Source organism: Ciconia boyciana, chromosome 18 (genome assembly GCF_034638445.1).
Source record: "Ciconia boyciana chromosome 18, ASM3463844v1, whole genome shotgun sequence".
Taxonomy (NCBI): domain Eukaryota; kingdom Metazoa; phylum Chordata; class Aves; order Ciconiiformes; family Ciconiidae; genus Ciconia; species Ciconia boyciana.
The window spans coordinates 12634821-12660884 of record NC_132951.1 but is presented as its reverse complement, the minus strand read 5'-3'; the positions used below and the strand labels follow the sequence as shown (position 1 = coordinate 12660884).

The window sequence follows — 26064 nt, the reverse complement described above, 5'->3', positions numbered from 1 at the left end:
TCCAGAAGGCTGCTTGCTCTTTCCAGCAGCGCCATGTGAAGCAGCACACAAGCATTAACAAGGGGCTTCCGCAGAGAAGCTGGAACCCCATTTCAGAAACGTAAGCCCTTGGGGTGACGTGCAGTGCTCTCCTAGGAGGTGACCCAGTACCTAGCACCGGGACTTTGCTCCCGAGCTCCAGATATCTCCACCTCCTTACCCTAACACCAAATGCACCCTCAGTTAAGATTTGTTCTCCTGCTGAGTAATTTCTGCAGTACTGATATCCTGCCGAGCAGCAGCACTCCCAGATAGCTGAGGAGTTGAATCATTTGACCCAGAAAGACCTGCTCTACACCCTTTTATTCAGAATTTCACAAAGAAACTGACTGCACGAGATCCAAGAAAACAATTTTTCCATGTGGGTTTTTTTCCTGTTAGCACCAGTGCTCCTGCTAGCTTGTGGCCAGTAAGTTCTTCCTGTTCATCACCAGCTTCATTCTCGATTATCCTGAACTCACAAGAGGATAATTACTTTAGCACTGCTGTGTTGGCTTTGGTATGACTCATACACAGCAGCATTTCACCTTAACGGCTTTGGAAGGCATGTCGCAGCAAAAAGAGTGCCAATTCATCCTTTTAGCTCTGTAACTTGGATTAGCATAAACCATGGATCAGACCACTCAAAAGATCTGTACTCAGCTGCTATTTGGCTAAGTACTCTGTAGCCAGTGGCACACTAAGACATTGCTTTCCCAGAAAACGGTGGAGAGGTGTGAGAAGACTCCAACTGCAAGAAAGCTCACTTAAAAATAAGAATCACTGCTTTATGGGTGGGTTCATCACCAGGAATTCACAGGCCCTCAGACGTATTTGCTCTCATGCCATCACATCATTCACTTCATATGCTTTGGATCACAAATCCTGCAGAGCAGAGCAGCTCTGCCATTCCTCACACCCATCTATAAACCATTCAAAGTATCTGAACAAAAGTATTTGCCAATTTTTATTTCAGAGTCCCTTTCTGAGACTGCCAAACAGAGAATAAAACTGGTGACTAGCATAAGCTAAAAAAGTGTACATTAGGGTGTCCTTACTTGGATACAAAAATTACAAATATCCATTACAGAGACAATTGGTACAGAAAAGGAATTTTGTTCATTCTGAATAGGAAGAAACAACTCAAATTCCTCCACCTTTATTAATTCCTCCAGTATAAAATTTCTGAAGACATGACAAGGTGATATATTCCACATCTAAAATGTAAATCTTCTAATACCAGGCAATGTGAGAATCCTTCAATATTTGACAGCGATTTAATTAACATCTGTAAATATTTGCTGCCAGCTACCTCATAATGTTTATTCAAGGTAGCTTGACAGCATGATCACAGGAAAAACAAATTTTATTTTTCCTCTACAGACTAACTCAGTCAACAGGGCAGTAATTAGATCCAAGACAATTTCTCATAGTGCTCACATCACCCATCTTGGATGGGAAGTTCTCACAGCAGGAAACATACCTTACAAAGTTTTTAAGAAAGGGGGTTATTTTTTAAAACAAGTTTTAAGAAGCTCAACAGAGAATTTCCTATACTGCTGGAAATTATTACTAAGAAAATAATACAGTGTTTTACAATGTAAAAGGAACACAAATGAAAGGCACAACTTCATGTATAACCTTCCAGATATTTAGACTACCTTGGCAACACTTCACCTTGAGAAAAGTCCATCACCATATGTACATATTGCTGTCAACTCTAACCAGCAAGCTCTACAGCAACATATCACATAATGTTAGAACTAAGCACTAGAAATAACAAATACACCTGCAATTACCAACGTACAGCAAAAGCCAGCCTCATGTGTAGCTGTTTTCTACCCCAGGATTGCATCCATGTTGAAAAAGCCAGCACCTAAGCCTCAGCTCAGTAAAAGAACATCCCTAAAACATGCAGAAACATGCGAGGTGACTGGTTCTTTCTACACAGGGAACAGTCTCCAAACACCTTTTTGCGTGCATTTTGTATACCTGTTCATATAGACAAAAACAATTAGGTATGAATAAGCCTCTTAGAAATCAAATGCCAGACTCTCAGCTGTATTTACAAACACCACTTGTATTACCTACGCTAATTAGAGAGGAAACTGAAGTTTTTACCTATGATATTGCAGAAACCCACAATTAACATGCAGTGCACTCTTTAGATTTGCATATCTAAGAAAGAGGTATTTCATTTCTTACGCTGATCTAGGTCTGTTTAGGCTGAAGCATTCAAGTTTGATTTTGGAGAAAGTTTCCATCATCCAAACAACTTGTAAACTCTATGTTCACGCATCAATAACCAATGTGCTGATATTCTGAGACAGAGGAAGAGGAGTGTGGGGGAAGGATGCCACAGCCAAAATACAGTATGCCAGAGGTTTCGCTGCAGATGGGGAACACCACCGCATGAACACCGCAGATATGTCAACGCCTTGGGCCAGTTGATAGGCAGAACATCAGGAAGATGGTACCCAAAATAAAGATACTTTATGAAGAAATGCAGAAGCTAACAGGAGCACCTTTGCCTCACGGTCACCTGGAGAGTCCTGGTGAAAGAATCTGAAAACATATGACATCAGGCTTAGCTCAAAATCAGATCCTGAATGAGAGAAAACTGCCAGTGGCGCTGAGCAAGGATGGCCTGTTTCTCTCCCACATCCAAGGCAAATCACAACCATCCATCCTTATAAACCTTTTAAACCTTTGTCAAGAGAGAGCTGACTCATGTGGAAGCCTGTCTTCATAAGGGCACGAGAGTCTCCAGAACTCTGGTTACCAGCTCCCTGTGAACGTACAACAGCAGCATCTGCTCGCTCTCCTCGCGCTGAAGCCTATGTAGGCAACAGAGGTTGAGAGCGCACCATCCCAAGGCTGACTGCTGGTGAACACACCCTGTGGCTCTGTGATCATTATCACAAGATTTGGGCATCGTGATATCATCTAGCAATACAAATTTGATTGGTGAATTAGATGAAGCACCCAATTTGGTGTTTACCCAAACTGCATGGGGTTTTTCCCAGCTGGGAGGAGACAGAGTACCTGATTCAACAAAAGGTCAGAGTGGTGCAGATGGGCAATGTCTGGTAATGACAAACTAACTGCCGACCTTTTTTTTTTTTAAAGCAAAATCAGTCTTACAGAGCAAGTTCATATTGAATCAGTAGTTCACCCCACAAGGCGGTGGCATTTTTGATCAGGAACCTGAAAGCTGGACTCAGTGCACTGTTGAATCATAGCCTTATGCAATTTCAATGCCTGCACTGTGTTCTCCAGGCAAGATCCAGGACTTTCATAGCCACTTTATACTGTCAGAGCAGATGGGGAAAACACAAAAAATTCACACCTCATCTCTCAGACTCAAACAAGCACTTAAAAAAAGCTACTGATAAGATACTTCTGTGCTTCAGTAAGTCAGTCTTGAGTTATTAGTACTACAATCATTTTTAAAACATCACCTTCACCAGTTACAGGATGCTCTTTATATTTTAATCAGTAAAATACTAGTTTGCACCATGCTATTCACTTCTACGCAACAGAGTAACACCAAAAGCAGGGTTAGCCTCAGAGACAGATTTCCATAATAAACCTGTTTTCATTAACAAGTCAAGCATATCACAAATATTTTAACTCTTTTGGATCACCTATTAAACACTTTCCTTCAATTGTGGCTTCCAAAGACCTATCCTTTAGCACTTATATAGTTTCTGAGTAAAGTTATTAAAAACATGACTGAGAAACTGTGAATAATAAATTAAAATAACAAGAGTGATGAGAGACCATTTAATCTCCCAAGCAGACACAGAAGAAAGAAGCAAACGAGGCTGCAGTGGAATATTTACCCCTGAGGCACTGTCCCATGACTGTCACTCCCTCCACCCTCTTCCATCTTACTTTTATAATTCCAGTGGATGCTGGTGACTTGGATCTCCTGAGTTGGAATATATTCCTCAATAAATTTCTTTCCCTGCAGTCGGTGCCAGAGTGTGGTTTTCCCAGTGTTCCTGTCCCCTCGGATGACAATTTTCACTGGTGAAAAGAGCAAGCAGACAAATAAAGCTGATTAAAAACAAATCGAAGAATGCTGTGAAAAGCATGTTAACTTTTTGCAAGCATTATTCAGATGTAATTAGTTCTCCCATATTACACAGACATGATGGGGTTTGTTAAAAAACATGAGCCTCAGTCATTAAAATTAGTGTTTATTCAGCTACTCACACTAGCTCAGCAGAAAGAACCAACATCAAGATTGAATCTTCAGAATCTGCACAACTTCAGCCAGCTAAGTCTCTGCTCCTTCCATCCTCCTGCCTTCTCTACCCCTACCTAGCCCTTACTCCCACTCTGCCATACCCTATTCCTTTGATAGCCTTTTATGCCAGGCTTCTCCTTCAATTACCTCCTCTGTCATTCCCATTTTTCCTTAAACACTTATCATTCCTTGAGAAAATAAAATTATAGAATCATAGAATCATTTAGGTTGGAAAAGACCCTTAAGATCATCAGTCCAACCACTAACCCAGCACTGCCAAGTCCACCACTACATGCCTTTTAAATACCTCCAGGGATGGTGACTCAGCCACTTCCCTGGGCAGCCTGTTCTGATGCTTGACAACCTTTTCGGTGAAGAAATTTTTCCTAATACCGAATCTAAACCTCCCCTGGTGCAACTTGAGGCCATCTCCTCTTGTCCTGTCGCTTGTTACTTGGGAGAAGAGACCGACCCCCACCTCTCTACAACCTCCTTTCAGGTAGATGTAGAGAGCGATGAGGTCTCCCCTTAGCCTCCTACTCACTTCCTAGACCCAGCTGCCCACTGAAAGCTCAAGGAACGGTTCTCAGCTGAGCCGATCAGGCAGGGTTCTGCGTGGTCCAGGGTCAGGCAGGGTGCTGCTCCCTACATCCCACAGGGGTGTGACTCTGAGCCCCGGCACTGGTGAAACCGTTCTTCTGGGATGGTGCTGGGGGAGCTTAGAGGCAGCTCCTGGTGAACATCACCGCAGAGTTAAGCTGTCATCATTCTCAGCTATCCCCAACTTTCTTGCACTGGGGCAGCATCCGCTTTTCCAGGGGAAGCAGAACAAGACTGTGTATTGCTCCTCAGCTGCTCCAGCTCACAGCCCAGATGGTCTCAGGTGAGGAGGCAATCCTTGGCAGGGACAAGGGGCAAGGTAGTTTATGTTCACAGGGGTCTATCTTAAACCACCCCCGACAAATTCACCAAACTGCCTCTGTTGATGGCCACAGTTTGATTCAAATTAAATCAAAATCAGTCTATCTTACATGCATTAGAAACAAGCTAAACTGAAGCAAAACAATCATGCCCCTTTGGGACATTATGTCCCCCTTTGGGGACATAAACTCACTTAAACAGTGAAATAAAACCAAGAGAAACTGAATCTCTGTGGGTCCTCCGTGCGGCAGAGGGACAGTCTCTCTACCACAGGAGCCAGCCCTTAGCTGGTTTTAGGTGCAGCTGTACTGATGGCACTCAGCAAAGGCATTCTCAGAAACTGCAGTCTCGGGTAAAGGCACAACAGCTCCAGTTCCACCAACTGGCCTCACACCCGGCTGCTGAGGCCACTCAGCTGATCTACCACCACGTGCCTGGGCACATGTGCTTGGATCCGCAGCAAGGGAAGTCAATCAATGCAGAAACTCACTCAAACCCTCCAAGGAAGTGTCCAAAATATCATAAACTGTACACAACCTAGCAAAGTAACTTCTGTAGCAATTGATATCACAAACTTTCCAGAGTCTACCCTAATGTTACCTTGTTCTTTCTGAAAACAGTATGTGTTTGTTTTCTAAATTTTCTGTTACATTATGGGATTTTTTTTTTTAAATACCATCCTTGTTTTAAGTGGCAACCACAAGGCTGTTGAGAAATGTAAGCTGACTTGAACAGAATTTTTATGCTTGTGTTTTGAATAGGAGCTATTATCCCCCAGAAAATGGGCCACTCGGAGACATCTAATGGCAGATTCAGGTGATTAGCATTAGGTTGTGCATCATCATTTGGGCAAGGAAATCTCAGACTGAAGGCTGCCTTCTGTTGTAACTCAGGAGTTATTGCAGGCATTTCAGAGAAAAGTTTAAGAGGTAAACTTTAAGGTAAAACAGACAACATAGACAAAGTCTGTGGAAAAGTTTTGTCTGGTGAAATTTCATGCTACTGTTCCACTGCGCTTTTGTTGTTCTACACTGAGAGGTACTGCTGTTTATTCTTTTATAAAGTTACTTATTAAAATAGTAAAAGGATAATAAAGGCAAAAATGAACATAGTATTTATAGGCTGACTTCACTTACAGGTCCCAGAGCATCTCTGCAGAGACAACAAACTGTTCCCTGCATTTCCTATCGCCCTGTGTGTGATTCTGTTTCCTGCTTACAGATGGTGTAACAATCAATGGAGGATTCCTTCAATTTTTCGTAATTAACGCAGCAAGTCCATGGCATAACAAAATGCCCATTTGTCCCCTTTAGAACCCAAGTCTTTCTAAATGTTCTCACTGTCTACCTTAGAGAGCCATTTTAAAATTAATATTCCCCTGTGAAGTACAGCATGAGATGCCTTAACAGTGCGTTTTAAGGGACAAATAGACCCCTCCTTAAGTAGTCAGGCTGCTCTCAAGGTGCACTTTCAGGATCACTCCCAGGTGCCTTGACTGTGAGCTCTCCCCAGAAGGGGCAATCTTACCTCCCCCGGGACTTTCCTAGTGCCAACAGCATAATTTACGCAGCTACTTGAGTTGGATCAAGGAACTGAACTGGCTGAAAACTAACCCCGAAGTTATTCCTTTTCAGTTTTCCTCTCTAGCTCAAGTGCCCAGCTGCTTGGGCAGTAGGAGCAGCAAGGAGATCACCCCCACCCCTGAGCAGCTCACATTTAGATCAACATAGGGTGCTTGTGGCACCACATGCTCAGTTTGAACAGGTCCAACGGCCCTTTCCAGCTTCAGCACTCTCCATGTTAGGATCTCTTTCCTCCTACATAGTGCATGAGTTTTCACTGACTTTTTTCCTGAAGAAAGAAAAAGTCTTTAAAAACAGAACAGGAAGAAGGCAGGTGATGTAAATAATTTTTAGCAAAACAAAATCTGTATTTGGGACTTTGGCTGGGGCAGGTGTGCTCAATGACAGGCATCTGCAAGGCAGGAAGAGCTGAGTGAGCTTCAGGGCACAGCCAGGCAGGCGCATCACAGGCCTGGGCTGTGTCTGAATGTGGAAAGAGGACCAGTAATTACAGGTGAGGTTAGTACTGGTACCTACGAGACAGTAACAATTGCTGCCTTATTTTGATTTTAAGTTAAATCAGTACTTACTGCAAACAGCCATAGGTTTGAAGCAAAGACAGGAGAATTATCTGTGGGAAGAAGGGTAGGGATGGGGAATAGATCAAGATGTGAGGAAAAAGCTAAACAAATCACTTTATCCATATTGTCACTGCATCAGGAAAAATCCATTTCCCCCATCAGGGAATCTCCATTCTCCAGATGGGGAAATGGAAGTAGAGCAGTGAAGATACAGGCCCAGAGAGCAGGTCTCAGACCAACTCAGAACTAGAAATGAGGAACTCCCAGCTCTGCCCATATTCCTCCAGGACACTGCAGCACCTAAGGATCTCAGACCCTGCAGCAAAGATCCCCGAACTTCTCTGGCAGTAATCCCCATATGGAGGGTCATAACCTTGCCCTCATTAAGGTCTTTGGGACTGTGACTACAAGGCTGCAGTTCAAATGCTTTAAGCTGGGTTCCGCTGCCAAAAGAAGCACACCTGATCTGCAGACATCCCCAAGCACACCTCCGGGGGGAACAGGCCAGACAGCAGTCAAAGCAGGTTTGCCACACGTTGCACAAACACCTGCGTCGGCAGTAGCAGAAAACATGAGAAGGTGGGAAGCAGCAGGAAGAGGGGAAGCCTTTCTTTTGGGAGCAGCGCTGAATGAAAATACTTAAAACTATGATCAGAGTCTAGGAACTGCTACTCTAAAACAACACAAAAGAAGTAAGGACTATAATGATTACCAAAAGGATACACAGTATTAATTAAGCTTTGTCTTTTAAAGCATGTTTTAGGCAGAAAATTAATAAGAGGAGGGACTGGGAGGAATACTTGGTGCTACTGACTTTGGTATTTCAGCACCGGTGACTGTTGAGAGCAGGCCTGCAGCTCACCAGGAGGAGAGCTGCCCATGCCCCAGGCACACACAGCGGTGGGGTTTCTCGGGTGGTGGTGCACGCTGGATGCAGCGTTAAGAATAAAGCCCAGAGCAGAAGGCGTACAGTGTTCTGGGCAACAGGACGGATGGATCTGAACCTTTAGCACTTCCGCATCCTTTGCTCCTGTCACTGATCATCAGTGGATAACTCTTGCCAGTGCAACCCAGCCAAACCATTCATTTCACCCTTGTTTGCCCATCATTGCCTTACATAAACTTTCACATTTGAGCAACCTGGTGCTGGTACTTCCTTCTGTACTTTGTCACGTAATTTGTTTCAACAAGCACCACTGCCAAAGGAATGAGATCCACCTCGCACTCTCTCCACCGAGCCTACGTGCTCTGGCCTGTGCTACCCTCCCTGGGCCAGCACAGCTATGCGAATGGAGATGCAGCAGACCTGATCCAAGTTCAGGCTATCCCAAGCAGGGAAAAAAGAGCAAGTTTTTACAAAGATTGGTTCCCCGTACTTGGAACCGTGATCTCCAATAAACATCTGAGCCATTACATATATGGTACAGATCCACATCATTTTCATCCCTGTAATTCCCATAGGGGTCAGGGAACACTGGTGTTATTTGGGCCACGGTATGTAAAACACAGGAGCTTTGTGCAGATGATAAAGAGAGCAAATAAGGAGTGTGTGTGCTAGGAATGCAGTATGAAAATGCCTTTCTTTTGAAATAGGATGTCCCATACAGAGGAAGTGACTGCTGCTGAGGGCTAATACTGGCCTTTGCTCTCATTTCATTAGAAATCTAAACCTACCCACCCTGCAACACTCTTCCTTTTGATAAGTTAACTGAGTGGGAGAGAGACCATCAGAACAAATCATTTTGGTTCAACTTAGAGGTGCATACTATCCAGTGCTTGTTAATTCTCAGTGTCATTAACACACCGCACAATCTTCAGTATCACCTCAAACGGGGGGGCTGTCTGGTTACAAAATGTACTTGACAGCCGTGGAGGCTGGCACAGCATGGCCTGTTCTGAGCCCCACAGAGAGGCACCAAGAGCCAGGTGATAAGGCCCATGTCCCGGCCATTTGCTGCCCACTTTATCAGCAAGCAACTCAAAAGGCATTCTCAGCACACTAAACGTATTTCTGGGAAGGAAATAGGCTTCAGTTCACGATCAGTAATGGTCTATGAAAGCAAGGAAATGTTTCTGTAAAACCAGTCATCACAGCACCCTTTGGTTTAGGTCCAGGCAACTCCAGGGGAATGGAGGAGTTTTAAAGGTCTGCGTGTGTTAAAAACACATTTTGCACTCCTCTGCTGAATGTCATATATTTGCTAAGAAAGGAGCATTGGCAATGCATGGGATTTGCAGCTCTGCCCTTCCTGAGCAATGGCCCTTGTAATGACATTCCTTCACAGCCCACCTTCAACTGAGACCATAACCTCACTGTGCTGGAACCTAACCCTCATCTATCCAGTGCCATGGCTATGTAGGGTACTTGGAAGCCCTTTTGTAAGCCTGCCTGTATCTCCTATAAATAATATATAACAGAGACCCTGGGAAGAGTTACTATGGAGATTGGAAAGCTTCCCTTAAAGCAGTGACAGAAAGCTGCAGTTTTATTCCAGATATGAAAGCAGTAACTAGAACACAAATCCTGATAAAACAGGGCACAAACCAAAAAGCTTTCCCAAGGCTTTCGGTAAAGAGACAAAAAGCAGCAAAGCTACAGTTGGTAGCTCAGCTGTTGGCATTTTTGGCCTTGCTGTATTAATGGCAAGCAGGTACACATCCACACAGGTTCATTGACAATGCAGCTAGCGAACACGTAACAAAGAGTTGTCCCCGTCGACTGCTGTGCCAGCAGGATGCAGCTGATCCGTACTGTCCGCACCACAAACATTCCCTCTCTGAAAAGTCAACTCCTTTCTCTTACATAATTCACAAGCTGGTGTTAGCTACCTGGTCTCAGACATGTACCAGTGAAGCACGTGGATGTGTTCTGGTCTGTGGGCTGCACGAAGTCTCTGCACAGATCGATAGTTTTTAACTAGCAGATCTCCAGGTACGTGTTTAACGATGCAGCGCTGTATTCCAAGGCATAACAGTTTCATCCTCACCCCCTGTCTTTCACTGGAAACCAAATCTCTTAACAACAACACTGTGCTTCTGTTCACATTCGTGACTGCTTGCTAAGACACTAATTTTCTAAATTAAGCACTACTGGCATATCTAACAGATGTGCTATGGATAAAGGCACCAAATGCTCTCCCTAGTAAAGCAGGGAGCTTCAAAACATATCAGTTCAAAAGCACAGTCAATAGTGATAATACTAAACAAAGCAAAAAAAGCCCCAAATCCCACAGTGCTAACCTCTCCCTTCACGTTCTGTTTCAGATTAAGATCCAACATAAACTCTATTCCTCCAACACGTGTGGCTTTACGGAAATTATTCAGTGCCACGTTTACACATCAGTCTCTTTCCCAACTGCAAATCTCTCGGCCTTCTGCAATCTGACTTCACTGCCTGCCTGGATCCACACAGACGAGCTGATACTCGCAGTGCTCTCTGGTACCGTCTCTATTTTCAGCAAGGATGACATAACTACCGTCCCCATCTCACAATTGTTGCTTTGGGATGTATTTCACATACTTGCAGTGCCCTCCCGAAACATTATAATAGAAATAACCTTTACTCAGCTTCAAGGGAAAAACGCAACCCTAAACCTCAACAATAAAAGGAAAAAAATTCTGAAAATGTTCCCTGAGAAAAAAGCAACATATCAGTTGCAGAAAAGATAGTCAGAATGAAATTATGTACCAAGGGCACGTAAAGGCATACATCACTCACCTTTTATTAAAGCCTGGCAGGGCAGAGCTTTTTAATAGATCCTTGTCATATAACCACTAGAGCTTAATTATAAATACCATTATCCTGGGCTGCAGGGAAGGTCACCCGCACACTCAGGGGAGTTACTCTCTTGATGCTTTAACTGATAAAAATTGATTTAGAAGGAACTCTCTCTTGTGCCACAGTCAGTGGAAAGCAGGCAGCCGTTCAGGACATCTGCTAACTGGGGACACTGCTGCACTCCAGGTTCCCAAGTCCCGCACAGAAAGATAAAAGTTTCCCATCCCTTCCTCCTCCCACGCTTCCGCAAGCTCTAACATTTAATTGCAAACTTGGCTTTGGGCGAATGCCGGCAAAAGCACCACCACGCACAAGGGGAGCACATGCACTTCACAGGCCCACCGGGGGCCCTGCGCACGCCACGGGGTACCGGGTGGGACGGACCGATGCCCCTGCCTCCCGCCCGCGGCTGGCCGTGCCCCCGACAGACCCCCCGACGCTGGGCTCCGACTCACTGTTGTACTGGACTCCCTTGGCAAACCTCCTCTGCAGAGCCTGGTTCATGGACTGCAGCCCCGCAGGGATGTTCTTGTCTCTGACGGGCGTCTGGTCCGAGCCCACCAGCTTCTTCAGGGCCGAGAACATCTTTCTGGTCCCACACCTGCGCCGCCGCCTCCGGGAAAAGGGCTGCTGCTGCGGGGCTCAGGGGCAGGGCGGCCCCGGGGGGGGCATAGGGGGAGGCCTCGGCTCGGGGGGGGCGCGGGTAGATCAGGGCTGGGGCAGGGCCGGCCCGGCCATGAGGGGCCTCCCGGGCTCGGCAGGGCGGAGGTGTGCGGGCTCGGCTCGGCCCGGCCCGGCCCGGCCCGCCGCGGCGGGGAGGGGCCTCAGCCGGGGCCCCGCCGTGTGCCGGGGAGGGCGAGCTACCCGGGCATGGCCCGGGGCTGGGGCGGCGCGGGGGGAAGGGGGCTGTGGGGCCGGGGCGGCGGCTCAGCCCCGCCGGGCGCCGCCGCTCGGGGCCGGGCGCGGGGAGCGGAGGCGGCACGGGGCTCCCGCCGCCGCCGCCATCTTGCCTCTTCCGCCTCGCCGCCGGGGGACGGGGCGCGCGCGGCGCCGGTTACGGCGGCTGGCAGGGGCCAACAGGGCGCGGAGCGCGGCCGGCGGCGTGGCCCGCGCGTGTCCTGGGCCCGCGGGGCCGGGGCGCGACCCCCGGATTCCCTGTGACGCCCCCCAAGGCCAACTGTAGCCCAACCCTTCCAAGACCACCGCAGTCCCCTCGTGTGACCCCCGTAACCCCCCCCGGGACCCCCACAGCCCCCCAAGGCTCCCCCAAGACCTTTGCAATCCCCCCCGTGAGCTTCATAGCCCCCCACCCATGACCCCCATAAACCCTGCAACTCCCTCCTGGGACCTCCACAGCTGCCCCGTGGCCCCCATAACCCCTATAAACCCCTCCTGGGGCCACCCCAGCATCTCTGGGACCCGTCCCCAAAACACTTCTAATCTCCCCTGGGACCCCACAGCCCCTGTGATCCCTATAACCCCTGTAATCCCCTCCTGTGACAACACCATTTTCTCCCTGTGACCCTCATAACCCCATAATTCCCTCCTGTGACCCCTCAGGGTCCCCTCTGACACCCCGAAATCCCTTGCTGTAAACCCCATGTAACCCCCCCATGATCGTCATCCCTCCCCATCATCCCTATCCCAGCCCGTGACCAGGCCTCCCCAGTCCCACCATGACCTCGATGCAACAGCAACTACTCACCTTTAGGGAGGAGCAGGCACCCATTCTCCCCCTTCAAAACCCCCTCCCCCCTGCCCATCACCATCCCCTGAGAAAGGGGGGGCCGAACCCCACCCAGCAGGACGCCCCGAGCCCATCGGTGCCCCGGCTGGCCACCCCAGCACCGCGTGGGCAGAGGGCAGTGGGCCGAGGAAGGGGCACAGACTCAGTGGGGAGCACCCAGCAGCCCTGCAAAGGGGGGGACACCCCACCAGGGAGGCCAGCGAGGACCCCAGAGCATCCCCTGCCCCTCATGGACCCCCCACCCTGCTCCACACTAGCTCAAGGACGGACGCTGGGCTCGTTGGTCACATTAGAGACATTTACTTCTGGAGGCATCTCCTGTGCTGCCGGCAGCTGCTGGCACCCTCCTGCGGGGCCCCGGTGCTGGGTGCTGGCAGCTCGTCCTCCACCCGTGTCAGTTTGACAGATGCAGAAACTCCTCGTCCTCTGCAAGGGGAGAGACGCGCAGGGTGACGGACAGACCCACAGACCCCCTCCCCGCCACGCAGATAGACGGCAATGGTTGCTGCTTCCCACTTTGTCCCTGCCATCAGTGACGGGGGGAAGTGGTCTAGACCCTCTGTGCACCCCTGTGCTGTCCTGGGATGTCACTTTGAGTCCCACCATGGTGGCATTAATGCACTTTATATTGGTGACAGGGATAATAAAAGATGGGCTCTGCCCTAAGACACGTTACTCTGGCCCCATCTCCCATCTGTGGGTGCACGGTAAGCCCCTAGCTCCTGCCCTGCTGGGAGCAGGCTCGCCCAGGGCTGGCTGTGGTTGAAGACCCCTGAGCTCACCCCTCTCTGCGGGAAGATTTCCCCTGCCACGCTCCTGAAAACCTGCTTGTCCATTCACCCAAGGGCTGAGCGGTGCCCGTTGTGTCTCCCCAGGAGGTTCAATACGGAAACCCCTGCACTGACTAGCGCTGGAGGGTCTGGCAGGCGTCGCACGGAGGGTACCCCCCCATCGGGGACCCTGGTTTGGTCCTTATTTGGGGCCAGGGTCCCTACACCCCCCCTCCCAAATCTTTCAGCCACTCTTCCCTCACCGGCATCCCCTGCCCACAGGGGCTGTTGCCTCCACTGCTCCCCACTGCACCCCAGCCTGCTCGGGGCTGTTCCCCCTTTTATCAAGGAACCTTTATCAAGGTTATTCCCCCTTTTATCAAGGGGGAATAACCCCCTTATTTTGAAGTTCAGTCATGGCTTCAGTATGCAGCCTATACATACCCCGCTGTGCGATACTGTCTGTAGATTAATGACCATATTCCTCAGTCCGTCAGAGTCCCCAACTCGGAACAGACCCATCCCAGGCACAGCACAAAACCATCCCAGACCCATCTCAGACCCGTCCTGGACCCATGACAAACCCATCCCAGGCTTATCCCAGACCCAGGACAGACCCATCCTGAACCCATCCAGATCTGGGACAGACCCATCCCAAGACCCATCCCAGATCCAGGAGAGCCCTTTCCCCACCCCAGGCAGACCCAGCACACCCAGACCCAGCTCAGAGCAGGACAGGAGATGGTGCAGGCTGCTGTCCCACCTCCCTCGGCACGGCACAGTGTGGTGTGGGCAGGGTGCGGGCAGGGTGGGGGTACCTGCCAGCGGAGGAGCCCCGCAGTACTCCTTGCACTCCTTCTCCGAGTAGAACTGGTTCCCGTTGCCTTTGCAGCCTCCGTAGCTGAACGTGATGCACTTGCCCTGGGCCGCGTCGAAGGCCCAGCGCGTCACCGGCTTCTGGCAGGGACCCTGGACAATGGGCAGCCTGCAGGCAGCTGTGGGGACAGGGCGCTGCTCTGAGGGCAGGGGATTCAGGGCCACCCACACCTCCCACATGGATGCCGGACACGTGGGGTGCGAGGCCACTCTCAGATCCCCTCTGATGCCTCAGGAAAGGCACCTCCCGTGCCCTCGCCCTGCCGAGATGTCTCCTGGTTGCCCCGCTCACCCTCCGTCCGGCACGCCTGCAGGCACTCCTTCTCTGAGTAGAAGTTGTTCCCGTTGCCCAGACAGCCGCCGTAGAGGAAGGTTTCGCAGGCCATGGAGGAGGAGTTGTAGAAGAAGCGGGAGAGCATCCCGCTGCAGGGCCCGGGGTCCCGGCTCAGCCGGCACGAGTCTGCGGACGAGTGTGGCGTGGGCTGTCACAGGCAAACAGGGATGCAGGGCAGGGGGACACCTGACGCAGCCCCCCTCCCCGGGGACGTACCTTCCTTATTGCCGATGTACGGGGGCAGGGGTCCTGCGGCCGAGCCCTCCTCGGGGGGCAGGACTGCTCTCCGCGCCCTCTGCATGGGAAGGAAGCACAGAGCTGCTGTCAGCCCCTGCCTGTGGGTCCTGCTGCCCACCCCATCGCCCCTGGACCCCCGCTGCCCCCGGGATGGGCTATGTCAGGGGCAGCTCTGCTGGGTGCTGCAGCCCGTGCAGGCTCCAACCCTTCTCGGTGCTCCCAGCACATCTCCAGCCATTGATCTTGGGTCAACAGGCTGTGATCCCTCCACACCTCACGGTCTTCCCAACCCTGTGCACATCCTGCGTGGACGCCAGGATCGTGTATTTTAGATAAAGACACCCAAAGTGCCCCAGTCATGCCCTGTGCTGGGCTGGGGACATGACTCTCCTCTCGCTGACACAGGGTGGTGTGTCCTCCAGATGTGTTACCTGCTCTCAAGTCAACTGGGCTGTTTCTCCTATGAAAGTCCCATTCCCTCTTGAAAATCCTTCTAAACTCAACCCTGTGAGATGGGGAGGTGCTGGGTGACTGTAGCCAAAGGATCAGTGGGGCACTGAGCTGCCTCCCCATCCCTGGACGGGGAGTCCACTGCCTGGCTGGGGCACCCACAAGCAGGCAAGGGGCAAGGAGACACCAGGCTCCACGTGTGACAACTTTTACCTCGTGAAAAAAATCAGAGTAGGAAAGGGCTGTTGCCTTCCACTTGGAAATGAGGCCTGGTGCCCACCTGGCCCCTGGGACCCTCACCCTGCAGCCTGCGCCTGTCTGTGCCCCCGTCCTCGTAGGCAGAGCCCATCAGTGGAGATGGAAGAGCATCTCCCAGGGCACTCAGTGGAGCCGCTTCCCAAACCACATGTTCTGCCCACGGAGCCCGGTCCCCGGACACCAGGTCTCCAGTAGGTTTGGCTTGGAGGGGACGTCCCCAGCCTTGATCCATCTCAGGAGGTCCTGGCTGGACCACTCACCTGGGGGGCAGTCGCAGTCTCCTGGGGGACGCATTCACCTGGCCCAGATGACAGGAGAGAAGATCAGCAACGTGAGAGGGGTGGTGTCTTGACAAACTCATCTCACCGTGGTCCTGCACCATGCACACGCAGGGCCCCGGGGAAGGGGACGCCCACCCAGTTTCACCCCAGTGTTCTTCCCCTCTTGCTGCTTTCCACCTCCCACTCGCAGGAGCATCACCCTACAGTCCCCACACCCACCTCCATCATGCTAGCACTTTCTGGCCCGTGGGCTGAGCAAGGAGCTCCTCAGGTCCTGGGAGCACCCAGCCATGGGGAGCAGTTGTGAGTGTCCCTGGATGTCCTGCGCCTTCGTCCCAGCACAGTGTTGTGGGGTGCATTGACCTGACAGCCCCGCAAAGACCCCACCGACCGGAAGCTGGTGGAAGCCTGGCTGATACGTGGCCTTGTCTCCTTCCCAGTCCATCCTACCAAAGCCTTTGCCTCTCCTCCCTCCATCCTGACCGTCCCCCCTTCTCCCCAGCCTCGCACACCAAGAAGGAGCAGCCCCAGTGCACCGGCATGCCAGGGGGACAGGCAGTGGAGAGGTGCGTGCCTCGTGGTGGGTTACCTCTGTTGGCCAGGATGAAGATGGAGTCCGCGGGGATGCCCATCTCCAGAGCCAGCTGCTGGAAAGCCTCAATGAGGTCCTCCCGCAGCTCCGGGCTCCTTCCTGGGCAAGGGAGCAAGGCTGTGAGCGGGGCTGGCATGGGAGGGGGGCTGCATGCAGACCACCCACCGACCCGCAGAGCTCAGGCAGCTGCAGGCAGGCCCAGTACCAGCCTCCTGGTCCTACCCAACCTCTTTTCCATTATTCTTGACCAGCTTTGACCAAGGTCTTGGACAAAGTGGTTTTAACACCTCTCAATCATGGAAGACTGCATTTCCTGCCACTTCAGGGCCTGGGTTTCTTCCAAGCAGATATTGCTACCTTCATCTCAAACAACAGGCTGGTTTGGATGTTCATTGTGTGATGTGGCTTTAAGCTGAGCCATAAGACTCAACCTTTGTGGTGCCAAAGACGAGCTGGTCCAAGGCACCACTTCCAAAGCCATGATCAGGTCCCTCAAGGCCAAGGGACCCTTAGGTGGTGCTTCCGAGCTGCATTGGCCCACCCCAGAGCCTGCTTGCCCACAAGTGTTGTAGCCAGACGTACCGTACAGCTTCAGGGTGGTGCTTGGGCCAAAACTACTTTTCTTCTTCATCAGAATGACAGCATATTCTTCGTAGTTGGTGCGGAGCACGTAGGACTGGATAGACACGTCCCATTCTGGGTGAGACAGAGACACAGGGGACATCATTTCTGCCCCTCAGGGAGAAATGGGGCAGTGTAAGACAGCCCCAGAACTGGGGGCTGAAATCAGGCAGCTAATTCAAGAAATTAGCTGATTTTTGGGAAGCAGACCCTGATAAAACCCTGACTCCCTTTAGGCTCACCAGCCTCTTCTTATTCGAGTGGATTGGAAACTAAGGGTTGTGGACAACTGAGACACCACCACCGCTCCTGAAACATGGCTGACGGGAGCCTGCCCCAGCTGGGGACCTTGGGGAAAGGAGGGATCTGCTGGAACATCTCATAGTCCCGTGCCTATGCAGGGACAGTGCTGAAACAGCCTCGTTCCCCCACCTTCACTCCATACTTCGGCTGGAAACGACCCAAACTGTGGAGTGGCTTCTGAGCCCTGCTCTTCTGAACCCCTTCCCCAGCTGTGCCCAGCCCTGGTTCCCATCACCCAGCCACGCCGCAGCTCTCGGGGCCGAGCAGATGGGCAGCGAGCCCAACTTACTGGGGTTATAGTAGGTGTATTTGCCAGGGGTGCTGGTTTTCTGGTATTCTCCTGAGATGTGTGTGCAGTCACCTTGCCTGGAGGGAGGAGGAAACCAATCAGCTGCTTGAAGTGATCATTTTTCCTGGTTATTGCACAAAAACCTTGTCTGGGGCACCGAGGCCATGGCATGGGACCCCCAAAATCCCCCTGCCCAAGGCATTGGGAATTTGAGCCCAATCCAGCCCCTCCTCAGGGCTCTGATGCCAGCCAGAGCAAACAAACCCCGTGTCTTGTCTCAGCCCCTGGGAGATGCAGCACCCCTGGGTGGGGTGGCTTTGGGGGAGGCTCGAGCACCCATATCAGTGCCCCATACCGCAGCCTGGTGCTGGCAGTGCTGATCTGGTCGGCGCTGGGGCCAGGGCCCAGGATCAGCATGCCCATGCTGAACTTCTCCTTGTAGTTCTTCATCCATTTGCAGGTTGTGCCGATGGCGATGTCGTACCACTTTCCATACATCTGTGGGGAGAAGAAAGGGCCATCTCCGCCATGAGCCCTCTCCACCGAGGTGGGGCATCTCCTGGTTTTCTGCAGAGCTGAAATATTCGTGGCCAGGAAAGCAACTGCAGGGCAATGGTACAGGGTGCCAAGGCCAGAGCTGCCACAGGATTTGGGAAGTGGATCAACATCGAGCAGGATTTTCCAGGGTCCCCTGACCGCCAGGCAGGGCTGGAGGCATCAGGCTGGCATCCCCCTGTGTGTCCTGGGGGAGTCCAGACCCAGGCACACATGTGGGGCTGTGCAGAGCCTGGCAGGGGACGGGACTGGCTGCAGATCTCCCAGGCACTCTGCATCCCGCACAGACCCTGCGCGCTGGGGCTGTCTGCGGGCCCTGCCCACACCTCTTAGGCTGGACAGATCAACAGACGTCTCATGGGATTCATCTGCCCCGGCTGCTCGGGCTCCAGCCACCCTGCCGAGGTGTTTGCTGGGGTGAGGCCATCCCAAAAGGCCCGTGCTGGTGGGGTGGCACCTCCTGACCAGCACCCTGGGAGGGCCACGCTGCCAATGCCTGTCCCACACCTGGTGTGGGCGTGGGTAATATCTCCCTCCTTTCTAGAGGAAAATGAAATAAAGCTTTCCCCCATCCCTTCTGCCCCCAGAATTAAGGGACCGCAAGCCGCTGTTACCCGCTCAGCCTCAAAATTCTCCTGCACTTGGATATCCTCATCCTGGTCCCTGACGGGCGTCCCGCTGGCCACAGCAAAGAGGAGGAGGGAAAGAAGACCCCAAAACATCGTGGCTGGTGGCTTCGGAGTGCTGCTGAGCCCCAGCGCACCCACGGGATCCCGGACTCTGCGCTGTCCCCACTGCGCAGCAGCGTGACCTTCAGACCGCAGCCAGCAGGGCTGGCCAGCCTGGCTGGGGGGGCCTGCCGGGGCGGGCATGGGGCAGCTGGTGGCCCTGCACGGCCCCGGCCGTGCGGCCCTGGGGCTCACCGCTGCCCTTGGCGGCGGTGGGGATTTGCAGAGAGCTGGTGTGGGGCGCAGGAGGGGAGACGAGCATCCTCCTGCCACGCCAGGCTGAGCTCCTCACGCTCGCCTGTTCCTACTCCACCGCTCGGCCCAGACGAGGGGACAGGACCTGCCCGTCAACTTTATTCTGCCTTGGGATTCATGTTCCTGCCTTGGCGTCCTGCAAAGAGCCCTGCCTGATGGTGCCCCCAGCCCTGGCAGACCAGCCTGACCCTGCAGAGAGGAGAGGACTGAGGGGGTCCCCAGTGCTCACCCCACACCGCATAGCTCTGACCAGTGTCTGTAGGGAGCAGAGCCCGAGCTGCCTGCTCCCCTTCTGGACCCCCTTCCCGGGGGTCCCAAGCTGGTGGCCAATGCCTGGGAGCTGGCTGGGTGTCACCCACCCCATGGCCGAGGGTCCCTGGGCCCGGCAGGCGTGGGAGGCGCAGGGCATGCCGTCCCTCCCCACCACTGTTTGCCTTCACAGGATGATTAACTGAAACCAAACAGCCCGAGGGAAACGGCAAACAGAGCAAAGGGCAGGAGCCCCTCTCCAGGTCGGCCCCTGGCCCAATATTTGCAGAGAAGGGCCAGAGCCAGAGGCACGCTTGCAGGAGCCTGCCAGACTTTCAGCCCTCCTCTCCACCGTGGGCCAGCAACGGGCCCTTCGCGCAGGACTGATGGATGTGCTGCCTGGCCACCGTGGGCTGGGGCTGCCCGGGGAGGCAGCGGTCCGGGCAGGGACAGCCTGAGCAACTCGTCACACACACGTTCTTGTGTCACGTCTGGGGTGTCCTCGGAAGCAAGGGGAACCTTTGGACGTGGGGCAGAGACCCCTCTAACGAGCCCACCTCATTAAGCTGCCCTGTGCTGCTCTCTCTCTGGAGGAGCCCACCTCGGTCCAGAAGCAGCCCTGGGCTCCAGCCCCCCGAGCTGGGGCTGCGGGAAGCCGGAGCTGGCCCGGGGGACCCTCCCGCTGCAGGGGTCCCCGCTGCCCCGGCCCCTCCAGCGCTAGGTGGCAGCCGGCGGTAAGGAATGGCGGCCCGGCCCCGCGGCCGCTCCCCGCCGCGCTGCAGCCCCCGGCGGGCGGGGGGACCCCGCTGTGTCCCCGGGGCCGCCCGTCCTCGGGCGGCGGGGCCGGGGCAGGACCACGGGCAGCGCCGGGCGGCGGGGGCTGGCAGCGCCGGGCAGCGGGAACCGGCAGCGACGGGCAGCGGGAGCCGGCCCCGGGAGCTTTGCGGAGCAGGACCCGCTGTGGGCTGCTCGCAGCGGGGCCGGAGCCCCGCGCTGTCCCGGGGCGGCGGGCAGGCAACGGGGCCCGGGCAGTGAGGCAGGAGCGCGCGCTGCCCGTGCGGGGAGCGGGCCTTCCCCGGGCACCCGCGCACAGAAATGCCCCGTGGGGCCGAATGCGCCCAACAGCGACGGAGCCGGGTGTGAACGACGCAGGACACGCTCCTGAACGTCCTCCCTGGGGACCCGTCTGCTTTACTGGGGGCACGCGTGCCCCATGCCGGGACCTGGCAAGGGAGGGAGGAGGATGCGTGACCCTGGCATCGGCTGTCCCTCCTGCCGCTGCTGCCGGGCTCCTCTCCCGCTGCTGGCGCTGGGGGGAGCGGGGGCAGCTCTTCCCTTCCGCAGGACAACAGCTGGGGAAGCTGCAGGCCGGGGGCACGTCCAGCCCCGTCCTCTCCTCTTCTGCGTACATGAACACAGCGTGTGGCTGTGACCATGGGCCTGTGGGCACCATCCTTGCTGGGAAAGCTGGGGAGCAGCTGTACTGGCTGCAAAACTCAGCTCCTGCACGTTGCCTGTGCAGAGAAAGGCCAGGGAAACCACTTCAGCAGCTGCCCATCCCCTTGTTCACTTCCAAAAACATGCTCGCTGTCCCCTTCCCCATCCCTGAGGCTGCGGCTGCGTTCGTGCCAGGATCACTTAATGGCTGCTTTGGCAGGGACCGGGATGGAGAAACCCCCGACGCTGCCAGAGCGCAGGGCTGCGACGCAGCCTCTGCAGGGCATGGCTCTCCAGGGAGGGGGCTGCTGGGGTCCCATGCCTGGCAGCCCTGGGGAGCAGCAGCTGGGACAGGCGGCTGTGGGTGCCTGGGAGGGATGTTGCTGCGGATGGCTCTGGCAGGGAGACGGGGCAGCAGCCGTCCTGTGGGCGCTGCGAGGTGTGAGGAGCTGCCAATTTGCAGGAAGTTTAGAAAACGCTTTGGTTTCAGACCAGTTTGGACAGAAACCAAATGTAGGGAGAAACCACCAGAAAATTCCTGCAGACCGAATTCCCCTGGCCCCACCAGCGCTGAGAGACCCGCAGCCCCCAGCAGCCCCTGCGGGGCTGGGTAGCACTGCAGGGGCACGGCAGGGCTGGCACGGGGGCAGCAGGCACGGCGGAACCTGGGGGAATACGACGCACCGCAAGCAGCGCCCCAAGGCCCCATGCCCTGACCTGGTGGCTGGTGGCACATCAGGCAGACCCCTGCAGAGGTGAGGGCCACCAGGACTGAGTGCCCAACAGTGGAAAAACAAGATGCTATTTATTTACACAGGCCTGACCCCCCTCCTCTCCCACTCCCCACCAGCTGTATTACGGGTTAGAGGAGACATTCCTGCCTAGTCCTTTCAGTGTCCCTTTATGAACCTGTTGTCCACAAGCTCATCCAGTCCCTTTCTGAACCTGCCAGTGTTGTCTGGCTCCTTCCCCCACTGCAGCACCAAGCTCTAGAAGTTCAAACCCTGCTATGTAACGAAGTTTTATCTTTGTTTTAAACTCATCATCTGTTAGCGCTCCTTACTCCAAGGGCTCCTGCAGTTTCATGCTCAGCTTGTCCACCACCTTCATGATTTTGCAACCCTCAGTCATATCTGCCCTTGACCTTCCCCTTTCCAAACAGAGGAGCCTTTCCATCCCCTTGCGTACAATGGGTCCAGAGAAAGTCAACTCCTCTATCTCCTTCTTGAGCTGTGGAAACCGGAGCTCAAGCACACAGTACCCAAGATGAGGGCTCACCAAGGTTTTGTACAGTGTCAAAACACTTTCTGTCTTGTTCCTAACACCCTTCTTGATCATACAACATTTTGATTACTTTTTTGGCTGCTGCTGCCCATTAACAGTTCTCTGAAATCATCAGGTCAGTGATGGCTCCCAGCTCTTCCCCTGAGTGTAACCACCTGTCCCGAGCTCCATCTCAATGCCCCACTCTGATCGCTTCTCCCTTGAAGCATCACCTTCATTTCTCTACACCAAAGCTCTCCTCCTAGCTCGATGCCTCTTGGTTTTGTGAGGTCCTTCTGAAACTCCTTGCCATCAGCGCAGCCTTTGCCCATCCAGAATAGCTCAGTGTCATCTGTGAACTTGAAGATTTCCCTGTTCAATCCCTTTTTGAGACAGGGTCCAGTATTTGAGACAGGACCCCCCCTTGATGGAGCCCTCCAGCTTCTCCCCAGATCCGTGTTCAGCCACGTGCTCAGCAATCCCACCCTTCCATACAGGCTCTGCTGTCTCACCGATGCTTCAGCAACGAGAATCTCCATTTTTTATCTCCCAGCACCCCATTTCCATAGCTGAAAGTTTCACAGTCCACCAGCCCACTGCCCAGTTGTAAGGAGAGGTACCACACTGCAGCCAGCACCACTGTGGTTTCACATACAAGTTCTTCCCAGACATGAGCAAACACCATCTGTCCTGGGGACACGCTGATGGCCAGCTTGTCCCATCAGTCTGGGCCTCTCTAGATCTACTTCAAATTGGTCTGGCTCCTCTGAGCAACCTGCTGCAGCACATGTGCCAGGCTTGGGGACCTCCCCGCCACCGCTGGCCAACAGGGGAAAACACTGAGCTTCTTCATGGGGCCTCATCATCCTGAAGGTCCCATTACACCCTGGACATTCCCTCAACCCTTAGTTGGCTTTCTGCCTTTGATGGTTTAAGGGCATGATCTTCAATGAACTGTAGCATCTTTTTCAGGGTGCTCTGCATATCCATTTTTAGCTTTTTAGTCTCCTGTTTCCAGTGGACCTGCCACATCTTGTGGGTTTTCCCATTCTCTCCTAGACAAGCATTCTCTTTCTGAAACATCAGTATTTTCCATAGTACCTCCATTTGACTCTCCCCTCAAGTCAGGAAGGGGATTGTTGAACCACTTGATTTTCTTTTTGAATTGTGGCACACATTTTACCCAAGCTTCTCACGCCCCATTTAACACCCTCCAGGCTATGTTTAGGATCTTGGGGTTTGGGGTATTTTTTTTGGGACACTGTGCCCCATTTCTACATTGTTCCCTTTCCTGAACTTGTTACAGGATATACCTGGCCCTCTCTGTCCCACTGCACTGTTAAACCTAGTAGTGCTGTGATTTTTAGTACGGAGCAGTTCCCCCAGTACCTCTTCAACCCGGTCCCAAGCACTCAAGATCCAGCCCAGAACAGCATCTTTGCTTGTGGGTTATAGATCTCATCACTCCAAGAGGCTTCATTTGCTGCACCCACAAATCGTATCTCTACACCTTGTCTTGACGAAGCCGGTCTGTATGGGAGGAGTGACCTCCCACCTCCACCATCTGAGTTTGCACATTCTCTAGTCTCACTTCATATTTCCAGATGACTTACAGTTCTCATCATGTGCAATCTGAATGTTACATTTTTTATTATTAGAGCCTGGGATTTTCACCTGCAAAGATTTCTTCATGCACTTTTTCCTACACTGTTTCATTCTATACAATTCCCCTCCTAACCATACCCCTCTTCTGTCACTCCTACGAAGCTGGTAGCCAGGGCATCACTGTACCTCGGTGGTTACCCTCCTTCCCCCAGGTCTCCTTGTCCTGGTGCATGGTGCCATCGTGTGCTGCCAAGCTTTCCATTTCCCCTTGTGCTCCCAGCACTGGTGTGAAAGCATTTGCCGTTCTGCCCTGGCTCCCTGGCCAGCCGTCTGGCAGCATCACGGCTCAGCAGCCTTCACTTCTGCTTCGTGTCCTTCTGCAAATGCTCTGAACATCCAGGGCCCGGTTTGTCTCCCAAATGCCTTTTTGTCCCCCAGCTGCGGTTACGCTCCTGTGTGAGTCTGCCCAGGCCGTGGCCTGGGGAAGGTCTCTGTTTGCGTTTGATCAGGGCTGGTCAAGTTATGGTTTTGAAATAGCTGCAGTTATGGTTTTAAAATAACATCTGCCAGGAAGGGGGCTGAGGCTGCAGGCACATGGGCTGGGTTTCGGGCGGTGGTGTGTCCCACAGCCCCTCTGCCCAGGAACAGCATGGGATGCTCGTGCTCTGCAGCGGGTTTCCTTTCTGTGCTCCACAAACCTGCCTCTCCTCTTCTTCTTCACCTTCTCCTCCTCCTCCTCCCTGCCCGCTGGGTGCTCCTTAGCTTGGGGACTCTGCTCCTACCCTGAGGTTTTTGAGGTCCCTCATCCCATCCATGGCAGAGGGGAGTCTCTGGGCCTCGTATTGAGGGTGAACACACCACAGCACTTGTAGGAGTGCTGTGGAGACCTGCTGGAGACAGGAGACCTGCTGGAGACTTGGGCCATGCTCAGCAGGCATCTCCCCTGCTTCAGAGGCTGGCTGGTATGCCAGGCGCTGCCTGCATCTCCCCGCACTGGGCTTGCCAGCCCCACGCCAGCCAAGAGGGTAGGCAGGGATGGTGGTACAGGGTGGGTGAGGTGAGGACTTGCAAGGGAGCACAGGCCATGGCATCACAAAAACCTCAGAGGCTGCTGCGTTGCGTCTAATGGGTCACAGAGTGCTTGGGAGCACTCGTGGGCTGAGGATGAGCTGCAGGACGAGAGCAGGCAGGACCACCAGCATGGCCAGCACATCTCTGACGCACTTCAGGAGGAAAAGTTGAGTGTTCAGCAAAGGGCAGAGCAAAGAAGGGCAAAGGCTGGACTGGGGAGGGAAGTGCAACCCAAATCTGGGGGCTGTGACAGGCATAAATCGCCCCAGGCTCACAGAAGGCCTGGGGGAGGATGGGCAGAGATACCTCCTGGATTGCTCCTGATGGAGACAGGCTGCGACTGGCTCCATGTGTGGCCCAGGCACTCATGTCCTGCTCCCGGGGTGCCCCCTGGCACCCACCACCCATCAGGGCTGGATGGCAGCTGTGGACCTGCCAGTGCAGACCTGCTGGGCTGCTGATCGGTGGCACATAACGCATGGTGGCCTGTGTCTCAAGGCTGGCGCTCGCTCACATCTGGGCACGTGGGTCAGCAGGTGGGGTGGATGGCAGAGCAAGAGGGCTGCCGGGACAGAGCCCTGAGGCTGCACACGTGCCCTCCGGGACACCCCTGGGGCTGGCTGCATGGGTGCAGAGGGATGGGAGCTCCACCTTGGGTGGAACCGTCCACCTGACTGGGGTGGCACTTGGCGCAGGGTATCAGAGTGGAGGTGGCATGGCTGTGTGTCCGTCTGGGAGGAGTGCCAGCATCCTCGGGTCGGGGTGGCAATGTGCCGCTGGGTGCCCCTATATGGGTGCGTGTGCTTCGAGCTGCCTGGTCACTGTGTCTCCAGCCAGAAGCATCAGCCTAGGCATCTCCGCGCCCAGACGTGTGGAGACACCTGCCCATCCGCCCACACGTGTCTGTCTGCACAGGTCCTTCCTCTGCCTGGCTGCTGGCCCTGGGGCTGCCCTCTCCACCCCAAAACCCCAGGGGAACCTTCCCATGCGTGCCTGGGGGATGAAGCCACTGCGTCCCCATCTCAGCG

At 53.8% G+C, this 26064-nt stretch overlaps 2 protein-coding genes across 3 annotated transcripts in view; both read right to left on the bottom strand.

The window, feature by feature from the left end:
* RABL6 (RAB, member RAS oncogene family like 6) overlaps nt 1-12143 on the bottom strand; it is a 59501-nt gene extending 47358 nt beyond the window's left edge. Inside the window, exons 1-3 of one of the 2 annotated variants that reach the window (XM_072882683.1) lie at nt 11571-11707; nt 6909-7045; nt 3916-4050 (exon numbers count right to left, since the gene is read on the bottom strand). Coding sequence is in view for 1 of the 2 variants with exons in the window: in XM_072882682.1 (XP_072738783.1) it covers nt 3916-4050; nt 11571-11700 (265 nt within the window). In the remaining variant the exon portion in view is untranslated. Of the gene's footprint in view, nt 1-3915; nt 4051-6908; nt 7046-11570 lie in introns of both variants that reach the window. The other variant, XM_072882682.1, reaches the window with a different exon arrangement.
* Nucleotides 12144-13256: 1113 nt separating this feature from the next.
* On the bottom strand, nt 13257-19150 carry AMBP (alpha-1-microglobulin/bikunin precursor). The gene is made up of 10 exons (XM_072883243.1): nt 19043-19150; nt 18229-18371; nt 17874-17950; nt 17243-17356; nt 16658-16759; nt 16048-16085; nt 15059-15137; nt 14801-14968; nt 14451-14627; nt 13257-13288 (listed from the first exon to the last, which is right to left on the bottom strand). Exons 1-10 carry the CDS (start codon nt 19148-19150, stop codon nt 13257-13259), a joined length of 1038 nt encoding a protein of 345 aa, XP_072739344.1.
* Between the last annotated feature and the right edge of the window lie 6914 nt (nt 19151-26064).